This window comes from Miscanthus floridulus, chromosome 1 (assembly GCF_019320115.1).
Source record: "Miscanthus floridulus cultivar M001 chromosome 1, ASM1932011v1, whole genome shotgun sequence".
Taxonomy (NCBI): Eukaryota; Viridiplantae; Streptophyta; class Magnoliopsida; order Poales; family Poaceae; genus Miscanthus; species Miscanthus floridulus.
The window spans coordinates 107,424,079-107,440,113 of record NC_089580.1 but is presented as its reverse complement, the minus strand read 5'-3'; the positions used below and the strand labels follow the sequence as shown (position 1 = coordinate 107,440,113).

The following is a 16,035-nucleotide window of genomic DNA, read 5'->3' as shown; positions in this document are numbered from 1 at the left end:
CCAGCCGGTGGCTGTGGCAGACCGGCCGGGCGGGGGGGGAGGTCGACGGCCGGGCGGGCGGGCGGGGTGGGGAGGGAGCCGCGGAGTGGGGAGGGAGGGGGGCCCGTGGGGGGGGGGGGGAGCTCGACGGCGGCGGGCGTGGGGAGCACGATGGAGTGGGGATGGAGGAGGGCGCGTGGGGGGGAGCTCGACGGCGGCGCGAGGGGAGGGAGGTCGACGGCGGCACGAGTGGGGAGGGAGTGGAGTGGGGAGGAATGGAGAAATGGCCAGAGCCGGCCCGCGGCCTATCTATTTTGCGGCCTATTTGCCGAGTGTCGGCCCGATACGACACTCGGCAACGTTTTTAAAAAAAATTTCCATCAGTTTGCCGAATGTCGGCCGATGGCGCACTCGGTAACCTACTTAAAAATCCCTGTTCTCCCTTAAAAAATTCCATCAGTTTGCCGAGTGCCACCTATGCAGCACTCGGCAAACTTATTTCTATATTTCATGCTACCCTTTTTCTTTCCTCTACTTAATTACTTTCCTCTATTTCATGTTTCACTAATTTCATGAAATGAACTTGCATTACACTTTGTTAGGTGCACTCACAAATGTATATTTCAAGCTTGTACAAAAATTGGACTATTGTTTCCTGTGTTTGTATATCACGCATATAAAATTCAATAATTGCGACGAAAGAATTAAAATTACGAAATGGCTCCGAAAAATTGCCAAAAATTCACAAGAAGCGATCTTTGTTCTCTATTATATATACAAAAAAATTTTGAAGTGAAACTCCAAATCGACATTCAAATTGTCTCCTCATCTTACTGGATCTTTCTCACATCTCAGAAACTTCTCCGGAGATGATCCGATTTGTAAGCAACGTACGTGTCAACTTTGCTGAAACACTCTCAATTTTTTACCATAGCCTCCACATATGATATCATGACAACTCGACGAATTTCATGATTTTCAGACTTCGTTTGTTTTTTATAGAATTTTCAGACGTTTCCGCCATGCGTTTCTGCTCATGTTTCGCGAACACAATGTTCGAGATTTCTGGTCTGGCCTTGGATACGGTATCAAAACAAACTCAGTGAAAAGAATATCATTTTTTATTCACTTTTTTCGGATATTCGAAGCACTTGCAGTTCAAATCCAAAAAATTACCGAAAATTCATTTGACTAAAATAAATTGATGAAATATAGTAAAATAACTCAGAAATGTACATTACTTGAACAGAGAGCAACAGGTATTGTAAGACAACAGTACAAAAAGTTTGGGGGGGGGGGGGCAAAATAAAAAAAAAATGTTTGCCGAGTGTAAGATTCTGACACTCGGCATATAACAGCATTTGCCGAGTGTCAAAAGGTGATACTCGGTATCGATGTGTGTTTGCCGAGTGTTGTATTTTGGCACTCGGCATATAGGATAACGGAGATCGACGGTGTTACTGGACATGAAGTTGCCGTGTGTCTATTTTTTGCCGAGTGTAGGCACTCGGTATAAACTGTTATGCCGTGAGTTTTATTTTTGCCGAGGGTCTATCTTTGGGACACTCGGCAAACACCATGTTTGCCAAGTGCCCGAAATCGTGCCCACGGCAAAGGTGGGGACACTCGGAGGTGGGGACACTCGGCAAATTAGGTGTTTCCGGTAGTGTCTGCCCCGCAATAGTTGTTCAGATATGCATCACAGTGCAGAGCAAGAATCTCCCTGATGGAGTGTTTTGGCTAGATGGTTGGCAAGCAGGACCTAAGATTAACATCGATGCTGCCTCTCATGATGCCTCGAATAGATCGTGAGTAACTTTTCTTCAGTTAGAAATTTAGAAACTGATATAGTTCCTTGTATTTGTAAAATATACATGTAGGCTTGTAACTATGAACATTAAGCCATTTATCTCTGGTTGTGCTCAGACCTGTATATTATATAAGTGATTCTGTGATTGCACCATTTAGAGATAGTTGTATTTGGGAAGTTTACATATTCTCTACATGTGTTCACCGGATAATGCATTCCATATTTAGCTATCAGCTTTCCTTATACCATGTTTTGACTACAGATGAGGGTACTGACATGTGTTCATTCCATATTTAGCTATCAGTTTTCCTTATACCTCTGTTTGTCCTAATGGTACCCGACTACAGATGAGGTATTGACATGTTCATTCTAAAACATGGAATAGCATCAGATTTCAAACAATTAAATATCATTGTGGACTTAATGGTGGCCGTAGCGTTAGCATGGACTTAATGGTGGCCGTAGCATTAGCAAGTGCTTCTGCTGGTCTGAACAGAGCGCTGTTGAAGTGGAGAGACGGGTGTAACTTGACACAAGACAAGTAATGTGATTTCATATACCCACACTATTTCTTTGAGGAAGATCGCACATCTGCTGATAGAGAAGTAAACTTCTGCCTGTATCATGTTCCTGCATGCAGTTTATTTTCCTTTCTGAGTGTACCCTGCAATTTCTTTGAAGCATATTGTATTTGCAACAATGAAATATATATTCTAGATTGGCAAAATAGATCTTTAGAGGAGCTCTGGAACTCCTGATATGAATTTGATTTTTAGGGATGGAAATCTGTGATCAGGTGATTTCAGCTAAGTTGCTAGGGTATTTACCCCTACTGATTTTACCTGATAAGAATGACTTCAAATCAGAAATCAGTAGTTTACAAACCTGTAGGTTTGGAGGCCATAGTATACTCACAAATTTTTAAAATTTTTGCAATGAAGGTTTGGCGCAATTACAGAAAAGAGAATAAGTTATGTCTTAACTTTGGGCAGCATTTCTGACAATTGAGTTGCTGTTGTCTGACTTCTTTCAGTAATTCTGTTAGACATTCAAGAAGATAAACTTTGCTTTTTAAATTAAATGACACTTTAACGTTGGTATTTAATTTTTATAGTATTGTTATCTTATCGTGCGATCCGTGTGTTTTTAGTATAAAATGTTAGCTATTCCGTAGCAACGCACGGGCACGCTACTTAGTACGATATAAGGCCACTGGCCCAAGCTATGTATCCCAAACCTTGTAATGTGTTTCCCGATTAGCCATAAAAGTATGGTTTTTTATATCAATCTTGTTCGAATTATGCGTATCGGCTACTGATCCAGGATGCACAATGGACCCTAAAATTAGGGGTCCGACATGCCGTGGCTTTGTGCCAGAGATTTTAATGAAATTCTTTCATCATGAAAAGAGGGTGGCGTTCCAGAAGCCAGGCATGTTTATATTAGATCACTTTAAGGAGGCTTTGAAGTTCCGTGACCTCCATGATCTCGGGTTTGTGGGTGATGTCTTCACTTGGAGGAATAAACAATACCAGGAGGAGGATTATATTCGGGAGCGCCGGGATAGGGCTGTGGCAAACGGTGCTTGGAGGGAGTGGTACCCTCTTGTGCTTGTGAGGAATGGGGACCCATATCACTCCGACCACAGACCGATGATCATCACAACAGAGGCAGCCCATCAGTCTGATCAGGTGAATGGGTGAGTACGCCCCTTTAATTTTGAGGCTAGTTGGGTGAAGGAAGAAGCTTGTGTGGGGGTGGTGTCGGAAGCGTGGGAGCTAGGGGGCGCTCGGGGTGAAGGGAGCGTAGCAGAAAGGCTTAGGAGTGTTGCGGGCAGCCTTCATTCCTGGAGTGTTAATATGCTAGGAGATCTTGAGAAGAGAATGAAACTTAAGAAAGAGCTAGAGAAGTGTAGACGTTCTCCCATTCAGTGGCGAAGCTAGAGTAAACTAGAGGGTGGTGCACTTGCCTTGTAGGTGCATAAACTTTTGTTATTGGGGGTGCATATATGGTAAAAATCTAGACAAAACCACTTTTTTTACAAATTTTGGCGGGTGCATTTGCACCCCGTATCAATAACCTAGCTTCGCCCCTGCTCCCATTGATGACGCTTCGGTGCATAGAGAAGCTGTCTTGATTTATAGATTAGATAAAGTGGAGGAGCAGAAAGATATTTTCTGGAGACAGCATGCTCATGCTGATTGGTTGGAGAAGGGTGATAGAAACACTTCGTTCTTCCATAAATGGTGCTCTGAGAGGAAAAGGCGTAATAGAATTGGTAGACTAAAAAAGGAGGATGGGGGCTGGGTGGAAGAGGAGTTAGAGAAGCAGGATTTTATTGCTGACCATTTTATGCAGCTCTTTAAGGCGAGGCCTGTGGGTGACACTCAACGGCTCCTTCAGGCCGTGTCTCCAAAGGTGACCGCTGAAATGAACAATGATCTTGTTCGGGATTTTTCTCATTAAGAAGTGAAGTGTGCTTTGGCGGCCATAGGGGATATGAAGGCCCCTGGACCGGGTGGGATGCCTGCACTATTTTACAAACAGTATTGGGAGGCGAGCAGGTCTGTCAGGAGGCCTTGGAGGTGTTAAGTGGTGGTGCTATGACTTTGGATTGAAATGACACTGTTATTGCTTTGATCCCAAAAGTCCAGAACCTGGAAAAGGTTACTGAGTTGCGGCCTATCAGTCTTTGCAATGTTGTCTATAAGTTGATTTCTAAAGTCCTTACAAATAGACTTAAGCTTATCCTTCCTGATATCATCACACCAACTCGGAGTGCATTTGTGCCTAGGCGTTTGATTTCGGATAACATCCTGATAGCTTATGAGTGGACCCATTACATGATTAATAAAAGGAAGGGAAATACAGGGTATGCTGCTATAAAATTAGATATGAGCAAAGCATATGACAGGGTGGAATGGGGATTTCTGTCTGACATTATGAGAGAGTAGGGGTTTTGTCAGAGATGGTTTAGTTGATTATGACCTGTGTGTCCACTGTTAAATACAAAATCAAAGTTAATGGAGCTCTCTCTAACACCTTTATTCCAGAGAGGGGTCTCAGGCAGGATGATCCAGTTGTCACCCTATCTTTTTTTGCTCTGTGCCGAAGGATTTTCAGCTTTATTGACAAAAGCTGAGGAAGATGGACTTGTTGCAGGAGTGAAAATCTGCAGGGATGCTCCTAGCATTTCTCACCTACTCTTCGCCGATGACTCTTTGATCTTGATTCGTGCAAAAGGGGACGATGCTAGCTAGCTCCGGAATATCCTGGAGTTGTATGAGCAATGTTCTGGACAGATGATTAACAAATCAAAGTCAGCCATCTTATTTAGCGCAAACACTGGGGCTTCTGAGAGAGGGATGGTCAAGCAAATTTTAGAAGTGGAAAAAGAGACTATGAATGAAAGATATCTGGGGTTACCAGTTCATGTTGGGAGCTTGAGATCGAAGATTTTTGCTTATTTAAAAGATAGAGTTTGGAAAAGAATCCATGGGTGGAAGGAGAAATTTCTCTCATGAGGTGGAAAGGAAATTTTAATAAAGGCAGTCGCTCAAGTTATTCCAACCTTCGGGATGGGTTGCTTTGATATTACCAAGACTTTGTGCGATCACATAAGTGCAATGATATGCAGATATTGGTGGAAGCATGGTTTCCTTTTTTGTCCGAAATCTCCTGATATTTCCGATATATCCTTTTTATCCGTAGGTGCGAAAAAGAAAATATCTAAATTTTGTTTAAATTTATTTAAATTTACTTAAATTCAAATTAAATTTTATTTGAATTTGGTCCGATATTTCTGATATATCATGTTTATCCTCTTTATCTGTAACCCCGATAAATTTTAATTTCTGAAAATGAAAACCTTGGTTGGAAGCAACAAGAGGGGAAACATAAAATCCATCGGTTGAGCTGGGAAGTGATGATCAAGCCCAAGAAGGAGGGGGAGGGCTCGTTTTCAGGGACATCCATGCTCTCAACATGGCCATGCTGTCCAAGCAGGCCTGGAGGCTCCTGCAAAACCCAGAGTCTTTATGCTCCAGGCTGCTAAGGGCTAAATAATGCTCAGGTCTTTCTGTTTTGGACGCCCGGTTAAGGGAAGGTGTCTCATATTCTTGGCGAAGCATTTTTAAAGGTATTGAGCTGCTGAAAAAGGTGCTTATCTGGAGGGTAGGCGATGGACAGGGTCTGCGCATATGGTCGGATCCCTGGCTCCCAAGGACTCGACTAGGAAACCGATTACTCCAAGGCATGGCAGTCTACTGAGAGAAGTTGTTGAACTCATCAATCCACTAACCGGTTTCTGGGACGACCAATTGGTTAGGGATACCTTCTTGGAAGAGGATGCAAATTTAATCCCATCCCTTCCCCTGCATGGAGGCATGAGTAATAGGGCGGCTTGGCATTTTGATGCTAAAGGCGCTTTCTCAGTTAACGCCTATAAAGTTTTCAGGCACGATCAGCTAAGGAGCAGTAGGAGAGGTGGTGCATCATCATCCAATACAGACCCGGCACATGATTCATTGTGGAAGAAAATATGGGAGACCGATTGTGCAAAAAAAAGCAAGCACATCCTGTGGAGGCTTTGCTACAACAGACATCCTTTGCGAGTAAATTTGAAGAGGCGAGGGGTGGTGCTGGACACTAGGTGTCCTATCTGCCAACGTTTTGACGAGGATGGGGCACATCATTTCCTCAAGTGCAAGCTAATGGAGAATGTTTGGTGTCAGCTGGGGTTAACTCGAGAAAGATATATTCTGCTGGCTCAACCATCAGCCAGAGATGTCATTGAAGCGGTCATGAAAATGAAAGTAGAGCTGAAACTGAAGTGTTGCTTTGCTCTGTGGTTATGCTGGGCTGACAGAAACCGTGTTAGGGAAGGGGAGCAATGTCGAGGCCCGGCCTGGATAGTCCAAGGTGTTCTGGTGCGCATGGCTGAAAAAGATAGGCAGAAGAGTGCCGTGGTCAGCGTGGGCCTGTCGAGATCGCACAGATGGGAGAAACCTGCTGCAGGTCATGTGAAGGTGAATTGTGATGCGGCTTTCGAACCTGGCACTGGGATTGGAGGCTGGGGCTGCGTGCTTCGCGATCAGGATGGTGCTGTAGTGATGGCCTGCCGTGGAAGAATCGAAGCGTTTCTGAATCCGCTGCAAGGCGAGCTCATCGCTTGTATTCAAGGCATCCAAGCGGCAATTGAAGTAGGGGTGGGACATGTGGTTGTTGAATCGGATGCTGTGGCCGTCGTACAAGCGGTATACTCGAGCGCCTACGATCTCAGTGCTGTTACTGATCTGGTTGCGGAGCTTCGTAGCTTGTTGTCCATGAATTTCATCTCTTGGGTTGTGCAACAGAGCCCACGCTCTTGTAATAGAGTAGCCCACGAATTAGCTTCGTTAGGGAGCATGAGTGATCCGGCTATGGCACCAGTGTTGGTGCCCATCCAGGCGCATATCATGTACTTGATTGCTGATGATTCAGCTCCGTCTAAGTAATGGAAATTGTGATTTCCTCTGAAAAAAAAGAGGCACAAGCTATTCATATGCAGGTCCCAAAGTCAAACAGAGTGTAGAGGGTCATATGTTGGGGAAAACATTGGTGGTAGGGGCATCGATGGCGTTGGAGAGGGCGGGTGAGATGAGGGTACTCAAGAAAACTGAGTCATAGATTGCGATGGCAGCCGACCAATAATGCAGACAAGCTTTGATGTTACATAAGGAGAGTGGTAGGATGATGTGCGACGTCATGGATGGCTCAGTGGTGGCGATGTTGGGGCCGTGTGGGGTGAATGAGGGGGAGGAAATGGGGACGCTTGGGATGTTGTAGGCAGTGCCTGTTGGAGGCGCTCATTTCTTGGGATACGGTGGTCGTATTGGGCAGGGGCATGGAGGTTGGAGAGAGGGTGGCTAGTAGATTGGTGGTTGGGAGGGATGGTGTGTAGATTTGCATGTAGGCAAGTTTAAGGATGGCAAAATAAATCCTTGGGGGAGGGTGATTCATGGGGATTGAACCCGAAAAGGGAGGGGATGAGTACATTTATCTCCTGGTGGAATAACAAGGCGAAACCTCCAAAGTTAGCAACGGAATGGTTGAGGATCATATTTTACTCGCTAGGGCCCAAGACACCTGAAATCATTCATACTTCACTAATCTGGCAGTGAACAATGGAAAATTACATTAGATAAGGGAACAAGATGAAGCCCTAGGATGTTTCATACATTTGAATGATCCAATGTCCTGAACAACGAATACTTTACATGAGGAGTGAGTCATGTCTTAAATCATTGGGTGTCTAACATACATGGATAAGAATGGTCACGAGATGGTTCACTTAGGTTAAAGTCAGCATCAAACTATCTGGTGAGTGAAAATGGTTTTGAGGTTATTCTAAGTACTTGTTAGAGTTAGTTGTACACAACGGATTAAGCTTGTGCATATTGGATCATTTTTTTTCATGATTGTGCCATAGCACGTATTTCATTAAGAGGGAGTAAACAAACACAGTCAAACCAAACAAACGACCCTGCTCATAGGTTACCAAAGGTTGCCCAGAGCTGCAGCAAAACCACAGAAAAGAAAATGAAGGACAGGCGCAAAGGCACCAAAGAGCATAGCGAAAAAACTACAGCACAGACAAGAGCGATTGCAGTATCTACTGAAGTTCCTGTTCCACCCCCTCAATGAGCACCACATTGTCCAGCCTATCACCAGCGGGGAACAAAACGTTCTAATGGCTTCGCACTTCGATGCCGACAGGGGGGCTCCAAACAGCGACCGGTACTCCTTGAAGGCATCACCGTCCTTGGCAGCGTCCTTGTTAGGTCGTTCATTGAACCCCCCACTTCAACATTATCACGTTTTGCAAGTACACTGTTGGGTTGGATGCGCAGCGCTGCTCTTTGCTACCAGGCCCCACTATGCCGTGGCGGGGAAAAGGTGTTGTCGATGGTGTAGGATCGATTCACTCTAAAACAGGCAATCAGAGGGGGGGTGTTGAATGATTGCGGAAGCCAAAATTAATTTTAAGACCTCCCCTAAATACAAAACCAAATTAAGCCTCGTTTTCAACTCTGAACAGATAAATCAATGAAACTTATCAGATAACAAGCTTGATGCTCTAGCATTATTTTAGATAGATTAAATCAAGTCTAAACTTCCAACCAAAATAAATCAATCCAAAACCAAAAGCAGGGCATGTAAAAGAGCTGAGCGAAGCAACAATACTACTAACACATCAATATGAGAGAATTGAACTTCATTACTCTGATATGTTCACAAGATGCAACTTACAAGCATCCTCAAAAGGATTCTCCACAAAATCCCTAAACACTAAAACAGCCGCCGGATAAACCCTTTTGCCTGCGCTGCCTCTCTTCTCCTGTCGTCGCACTTAAAGCCGAAGTCGCACATACACCCTGACCTGGCCTCCCTCGGTCTCCTAAAATAAACGGCCAGCACCACATGCATGTCACCAGGAAAGCACGCAGCACTAGGAAGCCAATCCGGCCATCTCGTAGCTAACCACGAATGGGTCCAATATGGACTCCTTCCTTGCAAGCACAGCCAATCATCAAGGCTCGTGCAAGCGCCGCGCGTCACCACGCACCATATCACGCGCTTGGCCACATCTTGGTCGAACCAACCAGCTAGCATGCTGATCCTGTTTTCCCTAATCGGTACATGACCAAGCCAAGTCCTCCAGCACCAAGTCCGACTGGACTAACCACCACCGAACCAACAGGAACATCTCCTTGCTTAATTCGGCCAGCTCTCCAAAACGTATAAAACCTGGACACTATTCCCATGCACCACACGCACACACACCATCATGCATGTGCACGCATGTCCATCTCCTTGCCTGCACTCACGATCACACTCCCACGCATTCCTTTGCATGTCCATGTATCGTGACTGCCAATCATCATCACTCCGTAGCCTGTACATTTCCCGTGTACGTCTCACGGAGTGATCTCTTTATGTACACCGTTCTTTTAGGCCGAACATCCCACAAGACACCCTTGACCGATAGGACTTCAGTTCCTCCCTGAACTTAGTCCCGAAACCTCAGTTCCTCCCTGAACCTAGATTCAGTACGTCATCGACCACGTTCCGCCTCAAGCAACACTTGCACATGAACAAACACGCAAACCGTGTCTGAGCCCAAGTTCACGACTTGAGTCAAGTCAATCCGCACAACACCTCACACGAGCATGTCATGCAACAATACCAAATCACCATGCTATCACAAGCATATATAAGCAGCACATGCATATCAAACTATGCCATAATCCAAATCACTTTGCAATGCCAATTTCATATCAAACCAATGTTTCATCACATGATCTCACAATCTCCCCCTTGATGAAAACATTGGCAACACCAGATAAATAATGAACATTGGCATTCACATCTGCTAGGGGGTACATCTTCGTATATGAACAAGCATCTCAACTCATACCACAAAAATATTTATTTGAATGTAAAGGTATGAGTGTAGAATAGCTCACAATGTTTTTTATGATCCTTTAAAAGCCATCTAAAAAATGAAGAGAACAATCCATGTCTTGATCACATCAAGCAAAACACCAAGATCCATTAAGCTCATGTTCTCCATCCTGCATCTGAAAAACCTACGTAGCACTACAAGATGTTGAGGCCTTTGTACTGGGGTTAGTCATAAAACATTTATTAGGAATCCAATATTGTGACACACGACTGAAGGCACGTGTAGGCATAACACAAGTATTCTTATGGAAAAATTCAGATTTAGATTTACTTGTGTTTCTATCAACAAAAGATGTTTGCTTCACTCTGTGCACAAAGAATGGTGACACAACCTCACGTGGAACAAATTGTGCTCTTCTAAAATTAGACATAGACTTAGCCCTTTTCTTTCCTTTGTTGTTTAGCTAGTCTAAAGCAAAAATCTACTAGATGTCCATCTTTACCACAATGAGTGCAAGTGTACTTAACTTTATGTTTAACTTGAGAAGTAGAAGCAACATTTGCATTCACTTGACTAGTAGAAGACATAATACCAACAGATTTAAAAATGATCTTTTTAGGTTCATGAGCTGTCTCAAATTTTCCACTACCAATAGGTTTAACAATAGTTGGTGCATGAGTCTTAGAATGAGCATAAGGATCAAAACATAAACCCGTTTTATGTGTGCTAGTCTTTTGTTCCAAAATTTGATTCAAAATTTTAGTTCTCATATTCCCTTGCAAGTAATCAATATGTTTCAAAAGGGTACCACAATTTTCACATGAATCATTCTCAGATTTATCCTTTTTACCGCAATTAGAGCATGAAAAAACCACATGAATAGCAAAATTATCTTTTAGTTGTGCTATTTTAACATCAGCATCTTTCAACTTCAACTTAAGCAATTCACATTTATCACAAGAAGTTGGTTCCATAGCAGCATAAACATGTTTCTCATTTTTGTCTTTTTCAGCCTCAAGTTGCTCTAAAGTAGAAGCTTGCACATTCCTTAATGAAGTAAGCTCAGCATACACTAATTCACAAGATTTCCAAGAATCATCATCAGGAATCAATGTTTTAAGTCTTGCAATTTCAGCATGTAAAGGCTCAATCAACACATCATGTTTCTTAATCTTTTTATTTCTTTTCTCTTCTAAAGCACCAAGTTTTTCAATAGCACAAGCTAAATCATCATAAGAAGGTTCTGATTGGTTACCTTCATTGTCGCTATGAATGTCACTGTTGATGGAACTTTTGTTGCTTGCAATTAGACACAACCCAATTAAATTTTTCTTACCTTTGGGAGTATCATCCTCGCTGTCCATGTCCACATCACTAAGATTCACTTGATCAAGAGCTGAAAGAACACAATGTACCACCTTGCAGTTCAGGTAGCTCTTCTTCTTGTTGTTCCTCAATGTGTGCTTCTTCTTGTCACTTGTGTCAATTTCTTCTTCCTCGTCCTCATCGTCCCTTGCAATTCTTGCTAAATACTTTGGGCACTTAAGACGAATATGTTTGAGCGAGCCACACTCAAAACATCTTCGGGAATCTCCACTTTTCTTTTTCTTGTTCTCACATTCTGCAAAGCTTGATCAAAACGAGCAGAGAAGTGTGCCAATTCTTCTTCAGGGAGTTGCTCTAGATGTTCATCGGTTTGTGAAGACAAGAATGATAATACGAAGCTCGGTGAAGATGATTCATTATTAGACATGCTATGTTGAGAGGCCAAAGCAATTGATTTATTAGAATTCTTTCTAGCAAAAACATCCAATTCATGAGTTTTCAATTTAGAAAGAGAACATCTAAAGTAAGCGTACTCATGACAATAGATTCTCTAATAGATGTGACTTTCATCTCCCAAATAGATATATCTAAAGCTCCAAGTAATTGACGTGCATTTTCAGCATCACTATATGTAACATCAACAGCACGTGTATTACTTAAAATTTTATTAAAGCAAGCAAAGAAATCATCTAATGCTTCACCAGGTTTCATCTCAAAACGCATGTAATCCTTTTTGTACATATCTTGACGTACCTCTTTAATTGTAGATGAACCCTCATGATAATCACAAAGTGCTTTCCATACCTAATATGTGGATTTAAGATGCACAACACAATCAAAGTCACTCCTTCCAATTCCTTGAATGATCAAGTTCCTTGCCTTGCTGTCAGCCTCCACTTGTGACATGTTTGCTGCTATCACATCATCATTCTCGGGCACCTCAAAAGGCTTGTAGACCTTCTCCCATATTGCAAAGCCTTGCGCTTGAATATAAGACTCCATCTTCGCTTTCTAGAACTAAAAATCAACACCATCGAAAACAAAAGGTTTTGTCGAATACCTATAGACATGTTTTCTAATCACCGGTTAAGATCAATTAGAAAAACAACCTAGCTCTGATACCACTTGTAGGATCTATTCACTCTAAAACAGGCAATCAGAGGGGGGTGAATGATTGCGGAAGCCAAAATTAATTTTAAGACCTCACCTAAATACAAAACCAAATTAAGTCTCGTTTTCAACTCTGGACAGATAAATCAATGAAATTTCTCAGATCACAGGATTGATGCTCTAGCATTATTTTAGATAGATTAAATCAAGTCTAAACTTCCAACCAATAAAATCAATCCAAAACCAAAAGCAGGGCATGTAAAAGAGCTGAGCCAAGCAACAAGATTACCAACACATCAATATGAGAGAATTGGACTTCATTACTCTGATATGTTCACAAGATGCAACTTACAAGCATCCTCAAAAGGATTCTCCATAAAATCCCTAAACACTAAAATAGCTGCCAGCTAAACCCTTTTTGCCTGCGCTGCCCCTCTTCTCCTGTCGTCGCACTTAAAGCCAACGTCGCACACACACCCTGGCCTGGCCTCCCTCTGTCTCCTAATATAAATAGCCAGCACCACATGCACGTCACTAGGAAACCACGTAGCACTAGGAAGCCAATCCGGCCATCTCGTAACTAACCATGAATGCATCCAATATGGACTCCTTCCTTGCAAGCATAGCCAATCATCAAGGCTCATGCATGTGCCACGCGTCACCACACACCATATCACACGCTTGGCCACATCCTAGTCGAACCAACTAGCTAGCATGTTGATCCTCTTTTCCCTAATCGGTACTTGACCAAGCCAAGTCCTCCAGCACCAAGTCCGCCTGGACTAACCACCACCGAACCAATAGGAACATCTCCTTGCTTGATTCGGTCATCTCTCCAAAACGTATCCAACCTAGACACTATTCCCATGCACCACACACACACACACCATCATGCATGTGCACGCACATCCATCTCCTTGCATCTCCTTGCCTGCATTCACGATCACACTCCCATGCATTCCTTTGCATGTCCATGTATCACGACTACCAATCACATCACTCTATAGCCCGTACATTTCCCGTGTATGTCTCATGGAGTTGTTGGGACATAGATATCTAAGCCGTGGAGGCAAGCCTGCGATCTAACCGAAGGTAATAACAAATTTATGAAAGATATGATTTACAAGTACCGCGGGATAGAGTTTTCGCCTACACCCTTTGGCTCGGTGAAGTTACGAGAGCGGAGGCGAAGGCCCTTGGAAGCAATGGACTATGACCAAGAGTAACGCGAAGGCTGGGCGTCAAGGATGGAGGTCCGAGCGACCCGTGTGAGCAGCAAAGTGGAGGCAGAAGCGCTCGGGGTGGAGTCTTCGACGGGTTCGGTGAAGCCTCCGCGTGATCAAGGAAGGAACCCTTATGACGCAAATGGACTACTAACGGGCCTGTGGCTGAGGCCCTTGAAGCAAAGGTGGTTGAGACAGGGAAAGTCAGAGATGCCCCTGGTAGTTCATGCTGGTACTGGAATATTCATGAGGATATGCCTTAGCTGTTAAGGGGCAGAAATGTAAAGTAGCGACTCAATGAATAGTGTCCTATAAAAGGGGAGCCTTGCCCCATGTAAAGGGAGAGGTTGGTGAATACATTTATGAAACCCTAACAGTGCTTGGGTCCACCATTATCCCCACATTTGCCTAGAGCCAGCGTCTAGGCGAAGGGTTCGCGCCTCTCACACTGTCGGAATCCGTATTTCCAACATTGGCGCCCACCGCGTGTAGGCCAAGCAAAACCCACGATGGTGAGAAAAAGAGCATCCTCTGCTAGGACAGCTCCGGAGCCTTCTAGAAGGGAAAGGCCCAAGCATAATGCCCGCAGCACCTATGCTACTGCTACTAAAGAGCCAGGCATAGGAGAAGATGACGTGGAGGATCAGCCCATGGCGACCGAGGAGCAGCTGGTGCCTAAACCAACCCTAGAGCAAGTGCTCCAACAGCTCCAAGCCTAGTTGCAGAGTACGCAGCAAGAAAGAGATAGGTTGGCAACAACCTTCGCCCAAACACATGGCAGTTCATGCATCACTTCAGGCAGCGGAGACTAGGCAGCAGTTGGATGTCCTACCGACGGAGATACAAAGCATGCAACCCAACCAGCCTCTTTCCAACACGTCTAACTAGCAACACTCAGCAAATCAAAGCCAGCCCAACCCTTTGCTAGGTATGGTTGCCCAACCAACCTTCGGCACACCTTACATCTCACCACCAGTTCATAGAACTATAGACTCAAAATCTCCATTATCCGAAGGAATCGAAAGCTCACCTTGGCCTTCCTCCTACAAACCCATTACCCTACCCAAATTCAACGAAAGATCAGACCCGCGCCAGTTCATCATGAGCTTCGAGTCCGCTGTAGCCTCCATAGGTGGAAACGACTCTGTTCTGGCCAAGTCATTCGTTATTGCAGCCAAGGGTAATGCGTTGGCATGGTATTTGATGTTGAGGCCAAGTTCAGTATATTCCTGGGAAGACCTCCGCGACAAAATCATAGCCAATTTCAAAGGGTTTACCACTGAATCCCTAACCTCGATGGACCTGTTCCAATGCAAACAAAATCAAGGAGAGGCTCTAAGGGACTATTTTTAGAGGTTCGTACAGCTAAAAGCGAAGGCACCAAATGTCCTAGAAGATGTGGCAATTGAGGCTGCAATCAAAGGTCTCCGCATTGGAGCCTTCGTAGCTCATCTAGCTTGGAAAAAGCCAAGCACAATAGAGGAACTATACAATGAGTTTGAGAAATATTGCAGGTCAGATAACGACATTCGCAGAAGGCTAGAAGAGCAAAATTAGAACAAGCAGTACCAAGGGAGCAGCAGAAATGCTCAAAGGGGCAACAGAAGCCAAGGCCAATCAAAGCCTCAGCAAGATCAACAAGTTTTCAATATAGAGCAGCAAGGGAACAGCCAGCAAGGGCAGTAGATGCTGGAGGCAGCCCCAAACAAAGCACCTCAAAAGCAATACGAAGGCAAGAAATACAATCAAAGGAAGAACTAGAACAAGAACCAAGAACCAAGACAGTGAAGGCAGTATTGTTTCTTTCATCAAGAGAACAAAGGGCACATCACCAGAGCTTGCCCAGATGCGAAGGAAACTCAATAGAGGATAAAGAACAGGGCAAACCCTTAGCCACCGCCACAACAACCCATAAGAGAAGTCAACCATACCTTCGTCGCACCCCCTTAGCAGCCATACTGCCCAATCTATCCAAGCCTTAACTCCAATCAAATCCATGCATCCACCTTAGCAGTCGCATACTACCCCAACTTCTTACTCGCATGGCGGCCAAGCACCCAACAACAAGGACAAGTTAGTTACCAGCGAGCAGAAGCCAACCTCACCTATATAAACCCATGGTCTCCGCACAAAAAATTCAA

General features: G+C 44.1%; 1 protein-coding gene across 1 annotated transcript; it reads left to right on the top strand.

Annotated features, from left to right (window-relative positions):
• Positions 1 to 5,988: 5,988 nt before the first annotated feature.
• On the top strand, positions 5,989 to 7,284 carry LOC136461102 (uncharacterized). Its single transcript, XM_066460551.1, has one exon. The coding sequence runs from the start codon at positions 5,989 to 5,991 to the stop codon at positions 7,282 to 7,284; it is 1,296 nt and encodes a 431-aa protein (XP_066316648.1).
• Positions 7,285 to 16,035: the final 8,751 nt, after the last annotated feature.